General features: G+C 49.1%; 1 protein-coding gene across 1 annotated transcript in view; it reads left to right on the forward strand.

The window, feature by feature from the left end:
• Positions 1 to 463: 463 nt before the first annotated feature.
• LOC137415951 (uncharacterized) overlaps positions 464 to 19,931 on the forward strand; it is a 120,519-nt gene continuing 101,051 nt past the window's right edge. The window contains exons 1-3 of the mRNA XM_078770233.1: positions 464 to 492; positions 6,701 to 6,895; positions 13,445 to 13,555. Coding sequence (XP_078626359.1) covers positions 6,712 to 6,895; positions 13,445 to 13,555 — 295 coding nt within the window. The 5' untranslated portion in view covers positions 464 to 492; positions 6,701 to 6,711. The remainder of the gene's footprint in view (positions 493 to 6,700; positions 6,896 to 13,444; positions 13,556 to 19,931) is intronic.

Raw genomic sequence — 19,931 nt, forward strand, 5'->3', positions numbered from 1 at the left:
GTGATAGGTTTGTAACATCAGACAAGTTTGTAACATCAGATAAGTTTGCTGAACTCTCCTGTTAAATTTGGTTGGTATGGGATGTAGTGATAGTGCTTCGGGCCTTATCGCAAGGTGATCAAAGCAGTTTTGATAAATATTTCATGGGGAACCTTGAGTCTTGTACACCTGGCTGGACATCTTTCCTGTGGGGAGTGAGGAATGGGTGAGACCTTGGTGAGCTTTCGTCAAAGTTTATGGGGGTGCAAAATATATATATTCGGTTATTCTTTCACAAGAAAATAAACTTAAGGTGAAAAACATGTTAAAAACCTTGCTGATGTTATTAAAATAACCACGTGACTTGGCGAGATTTGAATGCGTCGGAAATCGCGCTCTCGTTGTACGAGGCTGCGTCATCACGTTGTCGGTGACGTCACCGATGGAAGCTCCTCCCTATGAGTTCACTTCGCGCTCGCGGGTTTGCACGTTTCTCAAACTTCAGCAGGAGAGGTAACGTGTCCGTACTCGTACCCAGGTTAAGGAATTATCAAATTATTAATTAGAAATGTTGTACAATAATCGTGTTTGTTTCACTCTGGTAATGAAGGAGTGTGCAGAGTGTGGAGAGTGCGATCGGGAAGATGCGTGTGATTCGGCAGGATGACGTCAGTTTCAGCACGCGGTCACGTGCTCTCTGGGCGTGGGCAACCACCCACAGTTTCTTGATAATTGTAGTTTGTTGTTTATGAAGAAGAGGAACCAAAAAGATCAATGTGTAATGTTAAGATAACACGTGGTATGAGGATCCAGTTATTCATTCATGATGACATTACAATGTGAACATGGATAGAGGAAGGAATGAAATATTGTATTCCACAAAAGATAATTCCTGTATAATCCAGAACTTTCCACCGTCTCACAATATATTTATTCAGAACTCCATTACAATCTCATAACCATCACTTGTTAAACTAATACAAAGCGGATCAGCTGGTGCAGTGAGGGCGGGTAACCAATGTACTGTTGGTAGTTGTGTTGGTCACATGCTCCCTGGTCAAGTAACCAATGTACTGTTGGTAGTTGTGTTGGTCACGTGCTCCCTGGTCAAGTAACCAATGTACAGTTGGTAGTTGTGTTGGTCACGTGCTCCCTGGTCAAGTAACCAATGTACAGTTGGTAGTTGTGTTGGTCACATGCTCCCTGGTCAAGTAACCAATGTACTGTTGGTAGTTGTGTTGGTCACGTGCTCCCTGGTCAAGTAACCAATGTACTGTTGGTAGTTGTGTTGGTCACGTGCTCCCTGGGCGAGTAACCAATGTACTGTTGGTAGTTGTGTTGGTCACGTGCTCCCTGGGCGAGTAACCAATGTACAGTTGGTAGTTGTGTTGGTCACGTGCTCCCTGGGCATGTAACCAATGTACAGTTGGTAGTTGTGTTGGTCACGTGCTCCTTGGTCAAGTAACCAATGTACAGTTGGTAGTTGTGTGGTCACGTGCTCCTTGGTCAAGTAACCAATGTACTGTTGGTAGTTGTGTTGGTCACGTGCTCCCTGGGCGAGTAACCAATGTACAGTTGGTAGTTGTGTTGGTCACGTGCTCCCTGGGCATGTAACCAATGTACAGTTGGTAGTTGTGTTGGTCACGTGCTCCTTGGTCAAGTAACCAATGTACAGTTGGTAGTTGTGTGGTCACGTGCTCCTTGGTCAAGTAACGAATGTACTGTTGGTAGTTGTGTTGGTCACGTGCTCCCTGGGCGAGTAACCAATGTACAGTTGGCAGTTGTGTTGGTCACGTGCTCCCTGGGCGAGTAACCAATGTACAGTTGGTAGTTGTGTTGGTCACGTGCTCCCTGGGCGAGTAACCAATGTACAGTTGGTAGTTGTGTTGGTCACGTGCTCCCTGGGCGAGTAACCAATGTACAGTTGGTAGTTGTGTTGGTCACGTGCTCCCTGGGCATGTAACCAATGTACAGTTGGTAGTTGTGTTGGTCACGTGCTCCTTGGTCAAGTAACCAATGTACAGTTGGTAGTTGTGTGGTCACGTGCTCCTTGGTCAAGTAACGAATGTACTGTTGGTAGTTGTGTTGGTCACGTGCTCCCTGGGCGAGTAACCAATGTACAGTTGGCAGTTGTGTTGGTCACGTGCTCCCTGGGCGAGTAACCAATGTACAGTTGGTAGTTGTGTTGGTCACGTGCTCCCTGGGCGAGTAACCAATGTACAGTTGGTAGTTGTGTTGGTCACGTGCTCCCTGGGCGAGTAACCAATGTACAGTTGGTAGTTGTGTTGGTCACGTGCTCCCTGGTCAGTTCTGTTCAGTTCTGTAACTACTGTTCTAGTTGTGGAATGTGTTTCATATTGTTGATGGGGTTTGTTTGGGTTTGTGGGGTGAATATGTGGGTGGTGAGGTGAGTTCATGTTGTGGTGTGGATGTGGGTTCAGTGGAGTTGGGGACGCGGCGTGGAGTTGGGGACGCGGCGTGGAGTTGGGGGCGCGGCGTGGAGTTGGGGGCGCGGCGTGGAGTTGGGGGCGCGGCGTGGAGTGGAGTTGGGGGCACGGCATGGAGTTGGGGACGCGGCGTGGAGTTGGTGGGCGCGGCGTGGAGTTGGTGGGCGGTTGATGTTTTGCCCTCAAAATAAATCGGATTCTGTTGGACCACCATCTCTACCATTTGATGAAGAATCGTAGAGATGTTTAAAATTGTGACCTGCAGGTAAGTATAAGTGAGCGGACAGACAAGCACAAAAACGCACACAAACCAGAGTGATCAACATACTTGTGAAAATATTTTTGGTGAAAACATAACCTCCATCCACCTTAGCTGGCATCCAACGAGGTTGCGCCAAACGAGGTCTGATGGTATTTGAATTTTCTGCTCCCTGTAACAAACTGTTACGTTTGTTGCGGGTTGGTGAGGAAATACCGTAGTGGAGACAGGATTGTATTGGCATCGCATGGTGCGTGGACGCACGATGTATTTAAGTCGGGAAAACTGTGAGCTTTAGATCGTTTACGTGTCACCACACCAGGGGTGGTGTTGTGTTAGGGGTCCTTCACAATTATCGACATTTTCACGAGCGTACAAAATGTACGTTGGGGGCAGGGGGTACGACCCGGCATACCCTTTTCACCCGACATTTTCACGTGTTCTCCGATCGAGCCTATCACTAGAGTATTGTAGTAGAGCGTCCAACCGCCTTCGTATCGTGTCTGCCGTGTGTAGATTTTCGGTCGAGAAGGGAGATTCAGCCACGACATACACAGAGGGAATAACAAGCAAACCGATAGCTGTGGAGCAAACAATATCACTCAACGTTTCGTGACCCGCCACGGCCTAATGATTACAGCGTGGTTTCGTCAATGGCGTCCGTCTCATGCTCTCAGCGTTTCGTGACCCGCCACGGCCTAATGATTACAGCATGGTTTCGTCAATGGCGTCCGTCTCATGCTTTCAGCGTTTCCAAACCGTAATTGAATGTGTAAAGAATAGACCATCTGCAGTACACAAAAAACCTTCATGTTTGTATCGTGACTGTGAATGCCTTTGTGTTCGTCCATGGGGATGTGAATCGGAGAGATGCTGTATCTGCCGGACAAGCAGTTTGGAATCGAGTGAAAGCTACGAAATCGAAAACTGGATCCAAAGGAATTTCAGACGAACTTGTAAAGCTTTTCGAAGAAGCGCAATCGAAAATGGAGAAATGTAAAGAGGAAGAAGCCGATAAAGCCGATAAACAATTCACTGTTGGGTGTTTTGACGTTCGTGAGAAATAATTCGGTATTCAAACATAATTATAATCTTTGTTTTTATTTAATCTGTTCATGATGCTCAAATACCATCGAAAAAATGTAGGAATATTGTGGTGAGTGAATACGTGCCTGTTTGTTTTATGATCTATATCCAAGCGGCACCGAGACAGGCTAGCATCTGACGTTTTACTGTACCTGTATTGGAAATACGTAACTGAGCCATTTCCAGTGAGTAGGCCTACCAATCTGATGAGGTACTGTCAAGGACACTTCGGTATTAAAAGATGCAAAAAATCAACATTTTTCTTCTTCACTTTTGGGGGGAGGAGGGGGGGGGGGGGTCATGAAAAAGTGTACTCTTTGTACACTTGTGAAAATGTCCATAATTGTGAAGGACCCCTTAACTAGGTAGGGTTTAAGGCTAGTTTCTCCCAGCATGCGATTGCCCCCTGTGACCTTTTCCGACGTTATTAGTCACAACTACAACAAAGCTGGCCATAAAACCTCCGATAAACACCAACAACCGACATAACTGCCGACAGAAACCCGAACATTCCCGAGCAGATTAAACCCCGCCTCCAGAAAGAGCAGGGCCGTGAGGCCACGTGCCGAGTTTCATTATAGGTCGGGGTGACGTCAGAGCAAGAAACTTCGAGCAGGAAGAAGAAGGTTCACTCGCTCTCTTTGCTTTGGTGCTTGCCGAACAAGAAGCTGGCCATTGTTGGTTCGGTTAGGTCATGGACATTTGTGCACTTTGGAGGAGAGAGAGCCGAGGAAGAAGAGCGCGTCTCTTGGGTCTTGCTCATAGCCTCTGACTGTTTGATGCTCAAGGAAGAAGTGTCTCAGGATCTCTTTCTCAGTCTTTTGTGCTCTCTCTCGGTCTGGCTTTTGTCTCGGTCGGCCGGGGCTGTCTCGTGTGCGATAGTGAGGAGAACCTTTTGGAGCCGAGTTGCGGCTTGGAGGGAGATGAGCGAAAGAGGACTGGACGCACGAATTACCTCACGTTTGTGGTGCAACTTCGTCCAATCTTGTGCGTTTCCCACATGAGCGGCTTCGGGCCACCTTGTACTGTTGACTTCATTCAACAATGTCGTTGAGCAAGCTGAGTGCCGGCTGTCTAACAGAAACCTTTATTTTCTTCATCTTTCCCCTTGTCTGTTCTGTGACTGAGTGGAGACATCTCAAATTAGATATAGGATTTACCTCACCTTTCATTTTCATCGCATTACATTTACTTTTATTAAATCATTACCGTGGTACTTTCATTTGTTGTGTCTTGTTTGCATGGTGTTGGGTTCGAGAATAAACCCATGTGGCTACGTCCAGGTAAGCACCTTGGTTCCCTCATCACGCGTGATGGACCAACCGCCATTTTCGGCTACGCGCCTCAATTAAGGACCATTTCGGCTATTCGTCACCCAGTGGTTTTAACCGGAGCTGTCAGGACAATACATTAATGGGTTGAGACGCTGAGAGGAAGAGACTCATCCAGGTCTGAAGGGGATTACATGGAAGACTGGCAATGCAAGAAAAGCAAAGCAAAGGAAGATGAGATGGAGTGAAGGAAGCAAAACAAAAGTCTGAAGAAGGAGTCAGAAGCACCTTTTTGTGCCTCGATGACGATATGTTCATCTGACTCCACAAAGCCTTTGTACGATCTTGTTTGGAATATGCTTGCTCTGTGGAGTCTGTAGAAGTTAATATTGGTTACTTGTGAAATATACAAAGGAGAACAACAGTATTTGTCATCATGTCTGATGAAAGTCTTGGGAAAACTGAATATTTCAACTCTAATCTATTGAGGTGCACCTCAATGCATAGACATGGAGGCCTTTAAGATGCTCAATGAACGTGACGAGGTGAAGATTATGTTCAGCCTGATGCTCCCGTAAACAGAGGATACTCTGTCAAAATGCCAAGTGATCTCCTGTGTCAAGGTTTATTGTATAACTTTATTGTTCTTGCATAGATTATGGGAAGCATTGGTGAATGTTGACCTTTCCACACCTGAAGGAATGTGTTGGAGACTGCTTATGGAAGAGATGCAGAACCACTTGATAATTTATTTTACAAAGCCGGTATGGTATTTTACAAAGCCGGTATGGATTTGTGTTTTAATAAATCGAAGGGAGATTGTGTTGAATAAATTCGATGAAAAAAAAAATCACAAGCTGGTCAAACACTTGAAATATGTCCTTCAACCCTGACAAATCTTTCTCCCCCCCCCCCCCCTCTCTCTCTGAAAGTACCGTCTGGCATCCTCTTCCCCCTCACATTTCGAATTTTGGGACTCGGCGATTCTTCTTGCTCTTTCCTGTGCAAATACAGTCATTGAATTTCCAATGAAACTTCACTTTACTCCATTGTTCAAACTATCTTATGATACAAATGGTTTTCCTTTAAATCTTTAATACAGGTGACTGAGTGCTACTTGCCAATGTGATGAACTGAATTCCCACCAATATTTTCCAGAGAAATGTTGTTGTTCAATCCCATTTTCTTAAAAGTGGTTTCTTATGTATTGCCTGAAAGATATTGATGTGGGGAAACTGCCTGCATATTAGCATATCTGTGGCATGGATTACATCTGAGCACAAATACTGCTTCATACACATCACCTGTGCTTGTGGGTATGGCCTTCTCACCGTTGAATGTCTTCATCCAAAAATTGTTTAACAGGCCCAGATTTTACATAAATATCCAAACTTTTGAATGTTTTACATGATGGCCAAATCAACATTCACATCAACATGTAATACAATCACAGTATTGTCTTAAGTCATGCAATTTTGCTTTTTGGGGGGACACAGGATGTGCGTTAGTGTGGTAAAGTTTAAAGTACTGCAACTGATTTAAACAGAAGATAAGGCCTCAATTACAGAGGTACTTCACATATTGGCACTTTGTCAGATTAAGGTACTCAGAATCAAACAAACATCAGGAAGAGTGGGATGTTTTTTGCCTCTCTAAAGGTTCACGCACCATGTACGCTCAAGTTGGCTGTGAGAAGGATTCCTGTCATGTGCAGCCGGAATCGGAACAGCTGACTGTGCTCGTGTGTCGAATGAAGGTTGAGGAGCCGGAAGGATATCCAGAGATTCTGCAGATAAAAATAGAGGATGTGAACTCTTTTGGTCTGGCGGAGGAGCATAGCAACCAGCCGAATGGTGAGTTGTGTGACACTTCTGATGATATCTGTGTTTGTTTCGTGGCTTTTTTTTTTTTACTGCGTTGCCCGTGAGGCAAAGCAGTCCAGAACAGTGTTTGTCCATCCATCCGTATGTATGTATGTATGTCCCCTGAAACGTTTTCCAATCGGAGCTGAGGATCTGGTCACATGACAGGGTGATGTTATTATGTCTTGCGTCATTACGGCAGAACAGCGGCTGACTCTCCACACTCCACCATTTTGATTCCAATTTCGTTCAAGCCGAACATATCGGCGAACCTGTCACTTTTATTACTTCACTTGATCACAATTGCCATGCTCTACCGCAGCGTTTTTCATTCAGTGGGAAACACAAACAAACCGATTGTTAAAATGATAATGAAATATCGAAAGCATCGGCGTTACGTCTCTTCCAACAATATGATTAGTTTGATGCGTATGATGCGTTATGCTTCACCTTAAGACCGCTTCGGACAAATTAAGCCGAGGTTTGTTTGTACAGTAGTGTATCGTTTCAGTAGTATCGTTTTCATAATAATAACAATAATATTGTAAATATAACCATAACATTTTAATCTCAATGTCGTGAATGGAAAGTTAATGGATTGAAGCGGTGTATGGTTCATGATCAGTGATGAGCGTTGTTCAGCACTCATATTAATAACCGAGGCAATAAGGAATTCGCCTCGGTTTTTTGATAGGAAAAACATTTTCGCAACAATGATCACGTAACGTAAATAGAATAGTACATCTAGTCGAAACACTAATCCCTTCGTAGTGACTGTAAACTTACTGGAAGTTAAAATATATCATCTTCTAAAATTTATTTAATAAAGTCGCGGCACTTTTGTGTCCGTTACGTCATTACGTCTATGACTTATTACGACGGCTGAGTCCACTGACCAACATTTTAATTTTCCCGTAGGCCTACACCCGCTCACTACAGGAGCTGCAGGAAGGACTATTCATATTTGGGGTATATAGATAACAGTCGATCTATGGTCGGGTCTCAAGAACATTGGGTGTGTGTTCATTTACCAAGTTTCTTGTGGAGAGATCGCCAAGTGGTTTGAGCTTTCGAGCAAGCACTCCATTCAAAACCGTTAAGGAACGGCTGGCTTGGCAAGCGCTAGTTAGCTGCTTGGTAAATGAGCACACCCCCAACCCATGTGGGCTATATAGACTACATTCGATCTTCCTTCAGTTCTGTAAGCAAAACTTACCCCACAGATTTCGGGATTGCTCCAAATTTCTTTGTTTAATGTTGTAAACACCATTAGCGACTGTTTAAAAAGCTAATCATATGTGTTTGTGGTTTATAATATTTTACAAGCCCCGCTACACTGCTTTTAGACTTTTGGTCTTGTTTGTATACTTTATAGACGCTCCTGAAAGACCCAGAGCAGAATAGAAGGGAAACAAAATGTAAAGAGGAAACAACAACAGAAGAGTATAAGTGAGATGAAGGGGAGGGGACCTGGACACATGGGGGTGAACAAGCTGCACAGAAGTTGAAGGAAACACAGGAAGAAAAGGCAGGGGAAGTGTTGATGATGAAACCAATCAATGAATAAACGAAAAGAGGTGAGGAAAGACAGAGAGTGAGGTGAAAAAGGAAGAGAAAAGATGTGAAAGAGGAAGAGGTGAAAAGAGGAGAGGTGAGATGGGGGGAAAATCACAATGACATGGAAAAAGGGAATGCTTTGGAATGTGGACATTTGGGGTGGAAAAGATCATGGTTGGATGGAGGATGATCTGAGATTGTGATGAACAGCTGTCTTGCAGCTTGAACAGTTTGAACTGTCTTGAACAGTTTTCCTGTATTTTGGGAGTTACACCAAAAGGGGGAGGCTGGTGGACGTGTTCCCTGCAGAACTGCAGAAACCTTGGAGCAGAGGGAGTAGTGAAGGAGGGAGTGGGTGAAGCAATGCATGGAAAGAGCAGACCAGAAAGGAGGCAGGATAAGAAAGAGACACAACTAACCTGTCTGTGCAATGAATGTGATAAGCCCATAGACTCGGCCTCATCGCGGAGGATTCCGACTATCTCTCGGCCTTGGTTCCACAGCATCCAGCTGAGCAAGGTGTGAGGCAGGGGTGCCAGCCCATAGGGTTTGCTGTGTATGTGATCGAGTTGCTGTGTATATGATCGAGTTGCTGTGTATTTTGAGCTGTGGTTGTATCCTCCAGCACAATAAAATTCCCCTCGTTAGGTCAACTGCACGAGTTTCAGTGTATTTTCAGCCGTGGTTCTCTCCTTCAATGTGAGACACTCCCCTCGTGAGGCCAACTGTGCACACTGAAACAGACGTGTGGGGAAACTAGGAAAAATAAAAGCTTTGTGGTGGATTATTCATGCATTATTCGCATTCGTCTCTGCTCGGCGTCTTGGAGATAATTAATCTCGAACAGTCTTGTTGCCTATTTGGGTGTCTGTCTGAGTCCATTACAATTCACGTTTTAAAAGCCAATTCACATTTTTCACCTACCACTGGAGGAAACAACGAATCGGCTCCCACCTCATCAATCATCCCCAGTTGTGACGATCACTCGAGAGTCAATGCGAGGCCCTACTCATCAAAGAAGGCTGTATAAAGCAACCAAGAAAAGCTATGCAACATAAGGCCTTTGCTCTTTCAAGCTCTACCTGAATTCTTGCACAGCGGCAGGCAATTCTAAGTAGCACAAGTATGAAAACCCAACTCTGCAAGTTCACATCAGCCACTGTTCGTCACTTATTGGCGAATCGTCAGCGATAGCTTAGACGGAACGCTGTTCTGTGGAGGAACTCTGTGGGGGCCATTCAATGTTCATTTAGTGTGCAACACTTGGACCATGGTTTGCTGCATTGTTAACATTCATCCGTGAGATGGTGCACACGTTGATGAATTCAATGCATGCGCTAAAACAGGATGGCAGTTTATACGTGTGTCGAGATTTGAACTCAGACAATGTAGCTCAAAGACGCGTGTGCACAACTCTAAGGTATCTTGCCTGTCCAGTCCTTCAATACAATATTAATCAAGACACGATTAGCTCACCTGGAACGTAGTTCCGGGGATGTTATGCGATGGCGTGTTGTCAGTCCGTAAACACGTGCAACTTCTTCTCTGAAACCGCTGACGGAATTGTGGCGATACGAGGCACAAATGATACTTGGTATGTTGTGACTAATGTTTGTTCATGGCATTATGAAGCATTGGGGTTTCAGGGGTCTACCGGGGTCAAACTGGATCCAGGTTTGACCTCCAAAATAGGTATTTGCTTTCTTCTCAGAAACTACACACGCAATTCTGAATAAACTTGACCACAAACTTAATCACCCGTGTTGTACCAAAGTTTGTTCACAGCATTTAAAAAATGGGGCCCAAAAGGGGTTTGCGGGGGTGGTGGAGGATGGGGAGAGGGGGTTGCTTCCCCTCCCCCAAAGGAGGTGTTTAGTCTTTACTCTGAAACTACACACACAATTTCAATGAAACTTGACCACAACCTTAATCACACGTGATGTACCAATGTTAGTTCAAGGCATTATAAAAATGGAGTCTGAGGAGGTATACGGGGTGGGGAGGGGGAAGGGTTGCCCCCAAAATAGGTATTTTTTGTTTGATTGTTTAAAGTCTTATGATTGTTAGTATGATTCTACATGCTGCCCTGTCGTCTAACAACGATTGAAATTGGTTTAAAATACCTTTAGTCAGCGCAGTATACTGCTTTATTCCACGAGGTGAGCGCCCATGGGTATTTCCCCTATTTTTCCAAACCATGACTGAGCTTTTCTCCACTTTCTGACTCTTTTGATCCTTTCCACTCACCTTATCAAAGGTTCACACATCATGGCTTTGGCGAATTCATTCCATTCTCTGCATTTGTCAATACTGGTGAGATACCGGTGATGCGCACGGGTGGGAGGCCAGAAGCAAACAGGCAATGCAGATACGGCGAATGCTAAAGCATGAAACCAATAAATTCCACATTCCTGTAGCATCTTCAGTCGCACATCAGACATGGACAGCAAGTTCGTGAAGGACTTCCATGAAAAACGTACCCGTTTGCAAACATACGGGTACGTTCACGTGTAGAAACATCGACCGTGGGTCCGTGGCGAATCTGCATATGGCGATCCGTGAAGTTCACGTTCATAAAGTAGAAACCATCACGGCATGTCATCATTCACTTGAACTCAATATCTTTTTTTCATTCCAAACAACATTTCACCAATCACAAATCACAAAATAAAGTTTTAACAACATTGTTAACGTTTCTTTCATTGTAAAAACTACCAAGTCAACAGTAAAAAGGATTTTGAGCCGATAGGTGTTCCGGCCTTGGCAAGATCGATGGAGACAGCGATCTGTTGGCTTATACACCACCCAAATAGCGATGTGGAATTCTCTCATGTAGAGATTAAACGTCGTTTGAACTTTGGCCGAGGTCATTATTTACTTTTAATGATGTTTAAATACGAATCAAAATTAAGATAATTGGTTTTGGGTTATACTTTCCGCATATCTCGTGGGATTGTGAGTTGGATAGACCGCGGTGATGGCGGGGAGGGGGTTGACATTCCCTCAAGCAGGGATTCAACCCATGTCCTTATAAAAGGTCTTTGTCTGAGGTCACCGAGTCCAATCGGTGCAGCCGTTTGTGCGGCACCCGGGAAAATAACGTTATGCTGGAGTTCAAACTTGAAAATGATGGAGGCCAAAGCTGAAATTGGAAAAACAATATAGCCTATTTTACTCTTGGGGTTCCCAGGATTACCCACCCAAAATATCTTTGCGATCGGTTCAGCCGTTTTTGCGGTATCTACAAATGGACAGACAGACAGACAGACGGACGGACATTTGGTGAATTATAGTGAGATTGTTGTGTCACTGCCAAACGATGGTGGTGTTATCTCTTCTGTACACGCGAGGGTGGAGGGTAGCTGGTAGCAAGGCTCTTAGCTGCACGGATTCCACTGGGCGTCTTCGAACCCACGAATGACTAAACGCGACAGACAAAGAATTAAAAGTCAACAAATAATAGGTTTAATAAAAGTAATGCCAGGATGCAAACCAAACGGTAAACTAAATTTTTAACCGAGGGACCCTCCCTACGGACTCGAAAACAACACAAGGGGAAAATAAATGAAAGTAATAAATGTGTGTCGTGTTTGTGTGTACTCAGCTTTGAGCGGCCCTCAAACGGGTCACCGAGTCCGTGCGTGGAAAAACACGCGTTGGCGCCAGATCCGTTCCCCCACCAGCCGCCAACATGAAGTGCTCAGGCCCTCGCTCCTTTGTCGTCCCACGCTCAACAAAGCACCGAGGTCTCTCCGGCACACAGCCATCACAAAGCCAGCACCACCGTGATCAGAGGAAAGCATGTGTCCTTCCCTCCATGCAGCCAGGAACAGAGCGAGCGTGTGAATGCCAATGCCAATAGAGACAAAATTGTGACCGCTCACGATGAATGTCTGAACCAGCAGAGAGAGAGGGCAATGCGTGACCGCTTCCCATGAACACCAGGAACCAAGCGCGAGACATGCGACTGCACGCTATGAAACCCAGCACGGAGAGTGCACGAACTGTGACCGCTGGTGACCACATCCACGAACCAAGAGAGATAAAATGGCGCTCCTCAGCCTTTTTGTCCCTGGTGCTCTGACATCATATGATGACATCCACGCATGCTCCAATCAAAGAGTCCCATCGCATCAGTCCATCTCCCCAACCAATCATTCTTCAGGGCGTGGCCTCACGGCCTCTCCTGCCAGCCCTTGTGATGACTCGGCTGGTGGCATCAGTGGTAGTGTTCAAATGTCCTCATCCGGTAGCTTTATTTCGTGTATTTAGTATAGGTGCGGAATGCATGGCTGGTGTTGCATATGTCATAAGGAACAAACGGAAATCCACAGAGGCAATTTACATACAGGGAATTATTCTTTATGCGCTAACTAATTAGCATAGCTCCACCCCTCGCATGGAGACAAATATACAACCTTACCGGACATGTGTGCTGACTTAGTTGCATGAAGGTGGCTCACTCGACATTCGGAGCATGGTAATCTATGCAATCTACCTGGGCTAAGGTATTCCATTGCCTACCCCCATAAATGTAACAATATGTTAATCTGCCACTCTTTCGAGACAAAAAAAAATCAACCAGTCACGTGTCATGTTTCGAATTTGGCAATAAAAGCAGTTTGTTGGAGAAAACCTCTTTCGCCGCTGTGCATTTTTCTTACCTTCTCTGTTTTGCTGGTTGTGATTTTTGGTGGTGGTGAAATTCCCACTGAAGATGTCATCAGCGAGGAAGCATCTCATAACATCCTGGCAGTTTGTACAGAACATAATTCTTTGATATCGTAATGTTTTCACATGATGCCATTCCCGAGGGAAATGTTTTATTTTCTCTTCAAAGCAGATTTTACTGTTTTGATAGAGATTTTAATGATTTTTAAAATGATTTTAATGCAATATTTACTTATTTATTTTAAAAGTGTGGAACCAGCTATACATGTGACAAAGCATGTCTGCTGCATTTAATAAGAGTTACTTTTCCAGATTTATTTGTGAAAGTGGAAGTGAAAACTGAGCACGACATTGATGTCCACCTGGATCGACCCCAACCAAATGATGCTGAAGCTTCTTTCCTCGAGAACCATCGAAATGAAGGTTTCTGTCGATGTCCACACATTTTGATTCGAACAGTTTGATAAATGAACTCTGGTGCGAAGAAAAAAAACACCATGTTATGATTTAATTGCTTTAAGAAATAACCACGATGGTCGATCAATTTCTCAAACATCAATTATCTCTTTCATTATTACATAAAATAGTTTAACCAACAATAATATACCTTGTTGTATCCTATTATCCTTAATTTGTACAATCATCAATTCTGATTGAAGTTTAATTTGACTACTGTTATTATAGCCCCCGTTGGACTTTGTCCGTCCGTCCGTCCGCAACCTTATCTCAGATGTATGGACCGATTTTGTTCATACTTGGCCGAAAGGCAGCACATGATGGTGTTCATATGCACATCATTTTGTTTTGCGTTGCAATCAAAGATGGCCGACTGGTGGCCATTTTAGGTGTAAAAACATTATGTTGAAAATTTCCTCGGCCATTTCTCGGACACGCATTTACTGATGTTGTTCAAACTTGGCAAACAGATGACGAATGATGGCTAACATATGCACATCCTTTGCTTTCAAGATTTGATCCAATATGGCGGAGTGGTGGCCATTTTGTTCCTCAACCGTGTGCCCAAACATTTCTTGACATGCATGGACCGATTTTGTTCAAACTTGACACAATGACAATGCATGAGAGCAAACATATGCAGAAGATTTTGTTTTGTAATCCAACCAAAGATGGCTCACGGACTGGCAGACTGGAATTGGATTAAATGGATGAGGACTAAAGGATTGAATAAAGTAATATAATATAATACAAAATTGTAATAATAAAGCGCGGCGTTACGCGCGCTGCTTGTGAGCAAGGAGGAAGCGGACAAGCGGTAACATATAAACGTCTTTATTGTAAGACTACACTGTAACACTGTACCGCTCCGGGCTGGGCGCCCGGTGTATATCATGAGGCCACGCCTACCCCTCGGACGTGGCCACCGCCCACTTGGTGCGTGGAATGATGTCACCACGCCAGTGGGCTTTTGTGTCCGCCACACGCCCCCCCCCCCCAGAATTCCCGCGCACCTGGAGGGCCAGTTTGCGGGGCAGACGAATGACCCGGCCGAAGCGCCCCCTGGCGATCGGCGGCGTCCGGGGTGCAGGGATGCCAGGTGGGATGCCCCTGGCTGCTCCTGGGATGGGTGCAGGACCGGGGGGCGGCGTGGCGGCGGGGCTGGGCGGTGCCGGGGGTCCGCCCGCAGGAGGGCGGCCCCGACGTGGGGGTCGGGCCACTGGCGGTGGATGGTCCACATCGAGGTGGGCCGGCTTGAGGCGGTCTACCGAAACGCGCTCAGGAGTACCGCCGATGTCCAGGGTGAAGTGCTTCGCCCCGGTCTCCAGCACGCAGAAAGGCCCGTCGTACGGGGGCCGCAGTGGTGTCCGATGGGCATCGTGGCGGACGAAGACGTACTCCGCCGTGCGAAGCTCCGGGGCGACGTGCGTCGGTGGGTGCCCGTGGCATGCCGTTGGCACCGGGGCGAACCTCTGGGCGGTCTCTTGCAGAGCGGAGCGCTGCTGTGCCGCGGACCATGGTGCCGTGGAGTCGGGGAGGAACTCGCCCGGCACCCGCAGCGGTTGCCCGAAGACCAACTCCGCCGCGGATGCGCGCAGGTCCTCCTTGGGCGCCGTCCGGAGGCCCAGCAGGACCCAGGGGAGCCTGTCGACCCAGCCGCCGTCGCGGAGGGTGGCCCGGAGCGCGGCCTTCAATGAGCGGTGAAATCGCTCACACAGGCCGTTAGCCTGGGGGTGGTAGGCCGTGGTTCGGTGCAGCCGGACCCCGAGCCCCTGCGCAACCGCCCCCCAGAGCTCCGAGGTGAACTGGGGGCCGCGGTCGGATGAGATGTCTGAGGGGGCGCCGAACCGGGTGACCCAGGTGGCGATGAAAGCCTGCGCGACATCGGCCGCCGTTGTCGACACCAAGGGCACGGCCTCCGGCCACCGGGTGGTGCGGTCCACCATGGTGAGGACGTGGGTGAAACCCCGCGAGGGGGGCAGAGGTCCCACCAGGTCCACGTGGACGTGGTCAAACCGGCGTTCCGGCACCGTGAACGGGGCCAACGGGGCCTGGGTGTGCCAGTGCACCTAGGCGTGCTGGCACGCGAGGCATGTCCTGGCCCAGCCGCGGACGGCCTTCCGTAGGCCATGCCAGACGAACTTGTCGGCGATCAGCCTTTGGGAGGCCCTCGCGCCCGGGTGGGACAGGCCGTGGATGGCGTCAAACACCTGGCGCTGCCAGCCCGCGGGCACAATGGGGCGAGGACGCCCGAGGGAGACGTCGCACAAGAGGGCCATGCCCGCGCCGTCGAACGGCACCTCGGTGACGCGGAGGCCCGTGACGGCGGTCCGCAAGGCCTGGACGTCGGGGTCAGCGGCCTGGTCTGCTGCCATCCGGGCATAGTCGATGCCGAGGTGGACTGCGTGGGCGACGGCCCGGGAAAGGCAATCCGCCACCGGGTTGTCCTTCCCCGCGACGTGCTGGATGTCCGTCGTGTACTCGGACACGGCCGAGAGGTGACGCTGCTGCCGGGCCGACTACGGCTCGGTGACCTTGCCCATCGCGAAGATCAGCGGCTTGTGGTCGACGAAGGCAGTGAACGCCCGGCCCTCGAGCAGATGGCGGAAGTGCCTGACCGCCAAGTGAAGTCCGAGCAACTCGCGGTCGAAGGTACTGTAACGGCGTTCGGGCGGGCGAAGCTGCCGGCTAAAGAACGCCAGCGGTTGCCAAGCTCCACGCACCCATTGCTTGTGCACCGCGCCCACCGCGTAGTCCGAGGCATCGGTGGTGAGGGCGATCGGTGCATCGGGCGCCGGGTGCGTGAGCATGGTGGCGTTAGCCAAGGCGAGCTTCGCGCCCGTGAACGCCGTGTCCATCTGCTCGGTCCAGGTAACGTCGCCTTTGCCCGGCTTACCTCGGAGAGCTTCGTGCACGGGGCGCAGGAGCTGGGCGATACGGGGCAGGAACCGATGGTAAAAGTTCACCATGCCCAGGAACTCCTGCAGCCCTCTGATCATGCGGGGGTGCGGAAACCCCTTCACCGCCTCCACCTTGGCCGGCAGGGGGACGGCTCCGTGCCTGGTGACACGGTGCCCCAGAAAATCGATTGTGGCGGCGCCGAACTGGCACTTTGCGGGGTTCACAATCAGGCCATGCTGGCCCAGGCGTTCGAAGAGCGTGCGGAGGTGGCGTAGGTGCTCTTCGCGGGACGCGCTGGCGACGAGGATATCGTCCAGGTAGACGTAGACAAAATCCAAGTCGCGCAGGACGCTGTCCATCAGTCGCTGGAACGCCTGAGCCGCATTCTTCAGACCGAAGGGCATGCGCAGGAACTCGAAGAGTCCGAATGGCGTGATGACCGCCATCTTCGGGACGTCCTCCGGCCTGACGGGGACCTGATGGTAGCCGCGTATGAGGTCCACCTTCGAGAAGAAGGACCTGCCCGCCAAACGGGCAGAAAAGTCCTGAATGTGGGGGACGGGGTAGCGGTCGGGAGTCGTGGCGTCATTGAGACGGCGATAGTCCCCGCACGGTCGCCATCCCCCGCCGGGCTTCGGCACGATGTGCAGCGGCGACGCCCAAGCGCTCTCTGAGCGCCTAACGATGCCGAGTCACTCCAGGGTAGCGAACTCCGCTTTTGCCACCGCCAGCTTCGTCGGCTCGAGGCGGCATGCCCGGGCGTAGACCGGTGGCCCGACGGTGGGGATGTGATGGGCTACCCCATGCTTGACGGCCCCCGCCGAGAAGGTGGGCCGCGTGAGGGCCGGTAAGCCGGCGAGGAGGCGGGTGAATGCGTCCGCTGCCGGAAGCGTACAGACCAACGTGGCCGGAACCGAATCGTTCGGCAAGCCGCTCGTTGAGCTGGGCAACGCACATGCGAGCGAGCTGAACGTCTCGGCCTGGACAAGCCGTCTGCGCTTGACGTCGACCAGGAGCCCATTAGCGCACAGGAAGTCCGCGCCAAGCAGTGCCATGGGCACGTCGGCGGTGACGAACGTCCATCGGAAAACCTGCCCTCCAAACCGCAGAGAGAGGCAGCGTTTTCCGTACGTACGGATGGGCGTCCCGTTCGCGGCAAGCAGCGCGGGGCCCCCACCCGCGGCGTGCTTGTCTGACGTGCTGGCGGGAATGACACTCACCTGTGCTCCCGTGTCGCACAGGTAACGGCGCCCGGAGAAGGTGTCCGTTATGAACAGCAGGCTGCTCGAACGGCCGGCGCTCATCACCACAATTGAGCGCCGGCCCGGGCGTTTCCCGACCCGTTGAAGGAGCACGGCGGATGACACCGCCGAGCTTCGTGGCCGAACTTGGCGTGGAACCAGCACCAGGTGGTGGAGCTGGAGGAGCGCGGCTGGCTCCGCCAGGCCGGTGGAGTCGACGGGTTTCCCCGCGGTGGCGGTTTTCGCCGCGGCGGTGGGCGGGGCGTGGCGGCGTTCACGAGGTGCGTATCAGCATGCTGCTGAAACTCAGCATGCTGTAGAAGATGATGCTGTGGAACAGCAGCGTCGAAGGCCGTGACAGCCACGCCAACGCTCGCCCGCGTGTCCGAAGCGGTGAAGTACTTGTCCGCCTCGGCCGCCAATGCTCGGGGTTCCGTTAGCCCGGTCCCGGCCAACGCGAGGCGAACCTGCGCTGGAAGTTGGCGACGGAAAAGCGCCCGGAATAGCGAACCGGGGGCTTCGTCGCCCAACAGTGACAGCATATGGTCCATTCGGACCGACGGGCACGTCTCACCGAGCTCGGGGAGATCCAGGAGGCGGTCGGCCCGTGCGTCGTCCGTGAGGCTGAACGTGGCTAGGAGTAGCCGCTTGAGTGCCTCGTACTTGTGGCCGTCCGGTGGGTGGCGAAGGACGGACACAACTCGAGCGGCCGTGCCGGGCCCGAGGGAGGCGACGACATGGCAGTAGCGCAGGTCGTCGTTGGTGAGGCGCCGAAGCTGAAATTGGGCTTCGGCTTGAACGAACCAGACCTCGGCCTGGGCCTCCCAAAATTCGGGAAGTTTAATCGCCATTGACTTGTCGTTGGCCATTGCAATGGCGTCGTGTTCGGAAGGATCGCTACGGCAGATCCAACGTCGAGGGTCACCAGTAAAGCGCGGCGTTACACGCGCTGCTTGTGAGCAAGGAGGAAGCGGACAAGCGGTAACATATAAACGTCTTTATTGTAAGACTACACTGTAACACTGTACCGCTCCGGGCTGGGCGCCCGGTGTATATCATGAGGCCACGCCTACCCCTCGGACGTGGCCACCGCCCACTTGGTGCGTGGAATGATGTCACCACGCCAGTGGGCTTTTGTGTCCGCCACAATAATATCACTAAATATAATAGTAAATATAAATAACTGAAAGGACTAAATAAAGCTACCCGATGATGACTGATGGACCTTTAACTCCGTATGGCAAAAAGAGTAAAACCATGGGGGCTATGACATTTTTCGCCTTTTTCTTCTTGTTGATTTATTTTACATGTTTATATATGATCTTGGTTCATGGAAAAGTGAGGTGACAAAGAGAAAAAGGCAACAAATTGACAGCAGGGCAGTCAGGCCACAGTTGGATGGAGACGCAAGGAAGTAGTAAAAGCAAGAGGGGAAGGGGAGGAAACAGTCAGCTGACAATCGTGTTTTGTCAGGTTGTGGTTCATGTGTCTCGATAATATTTTGAGTGGGGAAGTGGATGGCATGATATCGTGGTGAACTTTGTAGCCTTGGTGGAAAGAGTACAATTCAACTATATTTGTCTGTATACAGTCACGTGTAAAAGTAAGCACACCCCATGTAAAGTTTTGACTTTTTCAACATATTTCAACATACAGCTAAATGATCTTCCTTTCAACAATATTGACCGATAAAGGTGATATAATATAACAAATATCATGAAACATTTACATTTTGTAGTCCATTGTATAATTTAAAGAAACATAAATGCAAATTTCGCATGTGGAAAAAGTAAGTACACCCTTGGCTCTTATAGGTTATATTGCCCCCTTTGGCAGAAACAACCTCAAGGAGGCGTTTCTAATAACTGTCTACCAGTCTCTGACATCGACTGGGACAAATTTTTGCCCACTCCTCCATGCAGAATTATTTCAGCTGTGCGATGTTTGAGGGGCTTCTTGCATGCACAGCTCGTTTCAAATCCCCCCACAACATCTCGATGGGATTTAGATCCGGGCTTTGACTTATCCATTCCAGAACCCTCCATTTATTTCTTTTCAGCCATTCCTTGGTGGATTTACTGCTATGTTTAGGGTCATTGTCATGTTGCAAGGTTCACCTTCGGTTGAGCTTCAACTTTCCGACAGATGGCCTCACATTATCCTCAAGCACCCTCTGGTACATTGAAGAATTCATAGTGGAT

This window comes from Myxine glutinosa, chromosome 1, assembly GCF_964187855.1.
Source record: "Myxine glutinosa chromosome 1, kmMyxGlut1.1, whole genome shotgun sequence".
Lineage (NCBI taxonomy): Eukaryota > Metazoa > Chordata > Myxini > Myxiniformes > Myxinidae > Myxine > Myxine glutinosa.